This window comes from Syzygium oleosum, unplaced genomic scaffold (assembly GCF_021117445.2).
Source record: "Syzygium oleosum isolate NSW1041296 unplaced genomic scaffold, Sole_v2.1 Sole_v2.06, whole genome shotgun sequence".
In the NCBI taxonomy this organism is placed as follows: domain Eukaryota; kingdom Viridiplantae; phylum Streptophyta; class Magnoliopsida; order Myrtales; family Myrtaceae; genus Syzygium; species Syzygium oleosum.
The window spans coordinates 12,695,358-12,702,933 of record NW_026607490.1 but is presented as its reverse complement, the minus strand read 5'-3'; the positions used below and the strand labels follow the sequence as shown (position 1 = coordinate 12,702,933).

Genomic DNA, 7,576 nt, shown 5'->3' with positions numbered 1-7,576 from the left:
GATATAGGCAAGGCGTTCGTTTCTAGATTCTTCTGAGAGAATGATGCATCCACGGAAATCAAATGGCCCTTGCATAAATTCAACGAATGATTTGATTATCTCCATGACACTCCTTGTATGATATAGGTTGTCGTCTAATGATAATCTCGACTGCAAGTCGACGGGACTCTCTATTTCGCTTCTCTTTCCCTAATTGTAGGCAGTTGGACTTACTATAACTTCAGAGTTCTGTCCTAACTAGTATGGCGGAGGCGCACGTTTTTATGAACTGATTACGAGCTTTGAGTTTGGCTTCCAAACTCGATCGTGCACGTCAGGACAAATGAATGACAGGGACAGGGGCAGGGACAGGGACAGGGACAGGGAGCTATCAATGGGAGCGGAAGCCCCCATGTTCAACTGACAGGGTGAACGTTGGAGGGGAGCGAATGAGAAAACGATGAGAAGATGACCGCTCAAGCAAAGCCAATTGCCGGACCCAACTCATACAAAACCTGCACATGGAGCGGCCGCTTCTTGTTTTGGAGGCTTCCTCCTCAGTTATGTTATTAACATGCATGCTTTCTCTCTCTCTGGCCTAAAAATGGATGAGAGGAGGCGACCAGTTATAAAAGATTTGATTTGCAGGTCTACTGAGTTCGCCGTTTTATTGGTCCACTTGACCATCGTGTATCGATGCAGTGGACAGACCTTCGACGTGGGGTCGATGGTCTCTCCTTTTGGCAATGTTTGAACATAGATCCTGAGTGGCAACGGGTTTGCGGCTCTGCTGATAAATGGATTTGGAGTGGGTGGGGCAGGAGAGTATCAGGTCCGAGGTTCGATCCCCGTGAACAACATACACACTTGTACATAGAAAAGATGTGTGAGACCAAAAAAAAAAACATAGACCCCGAGCATATTAATCGCCGAATCACGCGAATTTCCCGTGCAACCCATCATGGTCCCTCGGGGGTAGCTCTACCCTAGAGCGTGCCCATCTCTCGCTACTTGCATAAATCCGATCCATGTGGGTAGACACCGTGAATCGCGACGGAGACCTATCGATTGTCTTAAGCTCCCCATTATATTCATAAAAATCAATAGACGAGAGACTCCCCCGGTCCACCCACGTAACTAGTTCACGCAAGAATTTGCCCTCTAACACTCGCGCTCCGCTTTGGCTTAGATCACATCGAGATCTGCAACGTGATTTGGTTCCCAAAGTGCCGTTGCGTCTACGGAGTATATCCCTTTGGCCCCCCGCCTCCCTCCTCCCTCCTCCCCCACTTGCGCATTACACCACTTGCACTTGGACTCCGCACCCGATCGATATTATCACATGCGAAAGGACCAAAAATGGTCACTCCGATCTCTCAATTTAGACTTCATTCCGCACTTATGTTTAATCGAATTTGCGAACACGATCCATTCAGCATCTATAGCGAAAGGCTTTTGAGTAAGTGGTTCGGTAGATCCCATGTCCGTTCACATCCATTAACAGGAGAGATCACGTGATGCCGCGAAAACTACTGCCTAGTTTTCAAGTACGAATCAAACGGGCTCGGTTTGATCGCCGAGGACACATGGCGTGACGAGATGGAGAAGATTGACGATCGGCCTCGCACAAGGGTCGGGTAGGTACCGCGTGAATTAACCATATGAACAATGAACACGAACCTGCCGATCCTATTCAAGCATTAAACAATAATCCTCTGAGCATATGTTTTTCTTAAATTTATGGTCTTGTACATCGTTCGTTCTAATGCCATCACATTGATTTGCGCATTCTTGCTCACCGAAACATGATCAGAAAAAGGTTAAAAAAAAAAGAGGTTGCGATTTCGCGAGCTGACTGGGTCAATGCACGAGGTTCGCCAGTTTCACTGTTCTAAAAAGAAGTGAAAACGAAAAGTGAAAAGAAGTTAGCAGCAAACACGAAAAGGAGGAGGATGAAAAGCCTTTCCTCCTTTTCAGAGACGAAAGGAAGTGGGGGGGTGGGGGCAGAAGGAGCTCAAGTGACCAGGTAAATGGGGAATGCGGAGGAGGTGGAGGTCCTCGGCGGCGGCGGCTCCGTGTTGAGCTCCCGGAGGCTCACGTACGGCACCTCCACGTCCCCCTTCCTCGCCGGCGTCAGCGTCCCCGCGAGCGGCCCCGACGACGGCCTGCTCGCCGTCCGGTACGGCGTCCCGGGGGGCACGCTCCTGCTCTCGGCCAGGTACACGGGCCCGGACACGGAGCCCCGGAAGGGGGGCCTGGACACGGTGCGGTGCGGGTCCTCGATGCGGTCGCACTGCTGGTGGTGGTGGGCCCACCGCTTGAAGAAGAGGAGCGCGTTCCTCCACCACCGGGTCTTGTTCTTGAACTTGTGGAAGGACGACGACGACGAAGGCCTCTTGGATTTGTGGTGGTGGTGGTGGTGGTCGTCCTTGGAGATGGGCTTCTGGAGCTTGAAGTGGATGGAGTCGATGGGCCTCGCGGCGGCCGCGTCTCGCTTGTGCCTCCTCGCTTCGCCCAAAACCTGCACGAAGTTCGGACTTGAGAGCTGAGCATTTTGCCGAGAGAAACGAGCCAGTCAGAAAAGGGGACCTGGAAGAAGTCGAGCTGAGGGTCGAAGCCGTAGTCGCTGAAGTGCTGGGGCTCCGGAATGGGGAAGATTGGAGACTTCGTCGACATTTGTGTGGTGGTGGTGGTGGTGCTTCCGCTGTGCTACTGCGGCGTTTCTGGGCTGGTGTTGCTCCCCTTGACGAGCAGAGGGAGCAGGCTGTGTAGAGTGACGAAGAAGAAGAAGATGAAGAAGTAGTAGTGGTGGGGGGACTTTGCTTTTGTAGTTGTTTTTATTTGGTCTTAAGTGGCTCAAGGTGGGAAGGGCCGTTGGCGCTGGGAAACCCTAGTAAATGCTTTCCATATACTTAACATTTCTTTTTATATTTGGGAAAAAAGCCACAAAAAAAACCCAAATTAATCATACCGTGAAACATTTACCATGGATTTTTTATTATGACATAATAAAAAATTCAAACTTGTACCTACATGACACATTTACACCCTCCGACAAGGTTCTGCTAGATATTTTTCAGCCAAAACAGAGTGGTTTTTATTTTATTTAAGTCACGTGAGCGCCGTGTCGACATCTAAGAAGATTTTTAATAGTTCTCGTTGACAGAACTTTGACGAAAGGTAAATGTGTCATACGAATACAAGTTTGAGATATTTTAGAGTAAATATGCCGCGGCGGTGGGCATAATTTATGATTTTTTATTGCATTTGTCCTTTATGTTTTTGTCTTATTTTCTAAGTCCTTCAATTCTCGGTGCCGTGACTCCATTTATTTATTGCGCCTCTCTTTGTGGTCGCAAGTGGGGACGACGGGAACGCCGAACCTGCGCAAACTGCTCGTGGATTACATTATTAGGAGGAGGGGGGAGGCTCGGCCCTCGCAAGCTCTTCCCTTTTGCACGAAAAAGGTAGAGAGATTTTGATGGAAACGCAAGCTTTGTACGAAAGGTTTCAGGCTTATACGAAACAGCTTTCATGTGTATTTATAAACTTCGTAATGCGTGATGCAACGGGAGTTTTACTCCCAGTAATGCACATTAGCAAGTGGGATTAGAATGCACGTGAACTCCCAAGTCAGAGGTACACTGCGCTGCAACTACACCAGCAGGTTGATATGTGGAGGATTGTGATCCGAGGTTTGGTCGTTTGGGTCTGTATTTTGTTTGTCCTGTCCTCTTTCTACTGCGTTTTTCATTTCAATTTTGGGGAGATGAGAGGTGCTTTTCTTCTGAGCTCCTACGGCCGAGACTAGAGAAAGTTTGGGGATAAACCAAAAGGGGGGGAAAAAGGAACAGAAATTGCAACTCCTTTTGACTTGGGAATGCTGGCGAAGGTAAGAAGAGAGAGTTAGGGTGCTAACATTCATATGCTAGCAGTGATGACCCGGATCGTTTCACGTGATCGTAATTTGATATCATCTGTCACGACCCAGTCCGCTTCACGTGAGTCAAGCTCTCAAAAGGAGTACTCTGAGTAACCACACAAGGTGATAATCAATTGGAGGTAAGTGTTGACTTATGAATCTATAAAAAAAAAAGCATTTATCAACTAACGTGGGACTTGAAATATCACAAACTCCATCACTTAAAGAACTGACGTACTCGTCATTGTTGACTTGAATCGCCTAGCAATGGTCTCCTCATTTAGTGTGTGGTTTGATCTAGTTTTTGCTTCCTTCGCCATTACACAAGAGCCTGTCCGAGCTCTCTCGTCCTAGCAATCACTTCTTGCCCTTGTCTGATCGAGTATGGGATTAGTCCGTCCTTCAACCTTACACTTACCGAAGAGTGTTCTACTTTAATTCCATCCATAATGATCATGCATTGTCCATGAGAACTACACTTTTATTTGAGCGAACAATCAACTTATGCAAGTAGTAGACCTGATTATGAGGTCAATGTCCCGCCCACCTGCCTAGACCCACCGGACTCGAAGTACAATTCGAGCGAGGTAGAGCAATTCCTTCTCGGGTCTTGGCCGCCCATTTTGTGAGGGAAAAACTAATTTACATTTCGATTGTGATCGGAGCCAAATAGAAACTTTCAAGCGCAATACGGCTCATCTATTGATCATGTCTACTGCAAGAGCGTACAATAACGGTGCACCAAAAGAACTAAAACCGAGTCTACGGCCTATCTAACTCCGGAGCCACCATTCCCGTCAAACTCCATACTGTGTGCACATGCCCATTTCTTTGACTAATCCATATCAGATTGTTCACGTGCAATGGTGCGCATGTATTGGATCCGGCGAAAACTAAGCATCTTTCCTCGTGGACCGGCCCTGACCTTGCAGTTGCACCCCCCCATAAAGTTAGCTTAGGAGTTCATCGTCAAACGAACTTTTTGCACTTCTAAATCTGTTTTTGGCTTTGACACATTGCTGGATTTTCGAATTCTGCTCTTCCTTTTTTTTTTTTGGTAAGGCTGCACTTCCTTTTTTATCCCTATCAAAGTCTACTTTCGCTTTTGGTCGCTATCAAAGTCTTCTTTGAATTTCCTCAAAATCACTAATCCGTTTTGACTTTTAGAACGAATCTATTCATGGACTAGACCCATCAAATAGTCGGATTAGATCGAAAATGGTCCGATCCAAATTGACTTATTTAATTCATTTTGACTTATATTGCTAAAATACTTTTATATTTAATCAAATTTAGGAAATTTCATATCCAACTGAGGTGAGAGCGTGGAGCGAGCGAGCACGAGATCGAATGAGGACGAGAGAGAGTCATAGAGGTGGATTTTGTCTAAATAAATAGTAAACCCATTTAACACCCGTATTGCCATTCTAAAAATATTTACTGAATATTACTAGCTCATATGACAACTCGGTCATCAAATATGGGTTAATAAATGAGTTTGTAACATATTTTTGGCAGGTTTAATGTGGACAAAGGCTCGTGACAGGCATGATAGAAGTCGATTTGAAGTTGGAATTAGCAATGATTGGGACCGTATCCCATTTAGTGCAGGGCAAGCAAGAGTGCACGAGCGCCATGTGAATGCCATATGCTGGTTCATCTAATTGCTACTTGACGACGGGTCACGGGCAAGGAATCGCTACCCTTTTCCTCTTTTTTGGGTACAGAAGATCATGAACGCCATGGGGGAATTCTGAAACTTACCCACATCCTCACGTGCATGGAGATGATGATGTAATTGATTTTAGGTCAACTTGAATGTGAGATTTCCATTTCGAAACAGGGATTATGATTATGGAAGCTCTTGCTTTTAACAAGAATTCATATTACGAAAACCATCGATGTAATAAGTTTCTAGCTATACAAGAAATTTTGAGCGCGAACCATCCATCTATCGGTAAAATGGAATGAATTGAAAACATCCATTGATTCTCTTTTTGAAATAGATCGCTAATTCGGCTCATCTGAATTGATTCAATAGGTTTAGGCCTTCGCCTTACTTAGATAGTAATGGTAAAGTTTCCCTGAAGGGTTTTTGATCCTTTAAAATGGACATATCCAAACTTTTGCCAAAGGCTCCAAACTTTGTGAGGAATAGGAATGGATTATTAAGAATCAACAAGAGTGTAAACTTTATCAATATATCCGTTGGTAAGGCATGCATTTTGATAGCTAGATTACAAGAAACGAGTCTAATGAAGTTCATTCATCTACCTGTATCTTCTTAACTTACAACCTTAAAGTCCAAAGACCCCGGAGCCATGTGAAGATCGCATTGTAAAAGGAGCTCTTGCGACTTGCGACATGCGACAAGAGAGGAGTCGCGTGAAGCTTAATCGCTCCAAGTTTGATTGTATGCAAGATTAGATCCACTTTCTTTTTTATGGGGGAAGAACAGCAGAAGTGCCAAAAGTTGTGTACGGAGCTTACTTTGGTGCCAAAAGTTTCATTTGGATCATTTAAGTGCCAAAATTTTTGAAAAATGATCACTTAAGTGCCAACTCCGATCAGTTTGGCCGGAAATCCGACGTGGCATTTTTTATTAATTTCTAAAGCCGATGTGGCTCGCCGGAGATACAGTCAGCACATACAGTCAGCATTTTTTATTTCAAATAATTTTTTTTCTTTTCTTTCTTTTTTCCTTCTTTTCTTTTCTTTCTTCTCCCTTTGGTCACCGCCGTTGACCGGAGGCCAGCCACCGGCCGCATGGCCTCGCCCGGACGAGGCCACCGCCGCCCGCCACAGGCGAGGCCCGGCCGACCCTCGCCCAGGCGACGGCGGGCAAGCCCCGGCGAGGTCGGCCTCGCCTCGCAAGATCCGGCGAGGCCGGCCGTTGCCCGAGGCCACGGCGGCCCCGCCGGACGTTGCCCGGGAAGGCGACGCCCGGCGGGGCCGCCGTGGCCTGGGCGACGGCCGGCCTCACCCGGATCTTGCGAGGCGAGGCGACATCGCCGGGGCTTGCCCGCCGTCACCCAGGCGAGGGTCGGCCGGGCCTCGCCTGTGGTGGTTGGCGGCGGCCTCGTTCGAGCGAGGCCGGTCGACCCTCGCACGGGCGACGGCGGGCAAGCCTCGGCGAGGTCGGCCTCCCTCGCATGGGTGAGGGCTCCCCTCGCCCGGATCCGGCGAGGGCGGCCATCGCCTTCCCGGGCGACGTCCGGCCGGGCCGCCGTGGCACTGGGCGACGGCCACCCTCGCCGGATCTCGGCGAGGGGAGCCCTCGCCCATGCAAGGCGAGGCCGACCTCGCCGGGCTTGCTGCCGTCGCCCAGGCGAGGGTCGGCCGGGCCTCGCCTGTGGTGGGCGGCGGCGGCCTCGTCCGGGCGAGGCCAGGCGGCCGACCTCCGGTCACCGGCGGTGACCAAAGGGAGAAGAAAGAAAAGAAAAGAAGAAAAAAAGAAAAAAATTCAGACAAGTATTTAAAAAATCGAAATATATACGTGGAAATGCCATATAGACTAATTTTTTAAAAAAAAAATCCAACTAAGATTAAAAATTTAATTATAAATGTCACGTATTAATTTGACCGAAATTTCTCGCCGTTGGCACCAAAGTGATCATTTTTCCTCCGATTTGGCACTTAAGTAATCCAAATGGAACTTTTGGCACCAAAGTGAGC

At 47.8% G+C, this 7,576-nt stretch overlaps 1 protein-coding gene across 1 annotated transcript; it reads right to left on the bottom strand.

The window, feature by feature from the left end:
- Positions 1-1,679: 1,679 nt before the first annotated feature.
- On the bottom strand, positions 1,680-2,797 carry LOC115682903 (uncharacterized). Its single transcript, XM_056312579.1, has 2 exons — positions 2,569-2,797; positions 1,680-2,500 (listed from the first exon to the last, which is right to left on the bottom strand). The coding sequence occupies exons 1-2, from the start codon at positions 2,653-2,655 to the stop codon at positions 1,994-1,996; spliced, it is 594 nt and encodes a 197-aa protein (XP_056168554.1). The 5' UTR covers positions 2,656-2,797; the 3' UTR covers positions 1,680-1,993.
- Positions 2,798-7,576: the final 4,779 nt, after the last annotated feature.

Bases quoted from the DNA above. Each gene is read 5' to 3' on its own strand.
- LOC115682903 (XM_056312579.1), bottom strand. From the start codon at position 2,655: ATGTCGACGAAGTCTCCAATCTTCCCCATTCCGGAGCCCCAGCACTTC. The intron at 2,501-2,568 runs GTCCCCTTTTCT...AACTTCGTGCAG, and splicing joins CTCAGCTCGACTTCTTCCAG to GTTTTGGGCGAAGCGAGGAG.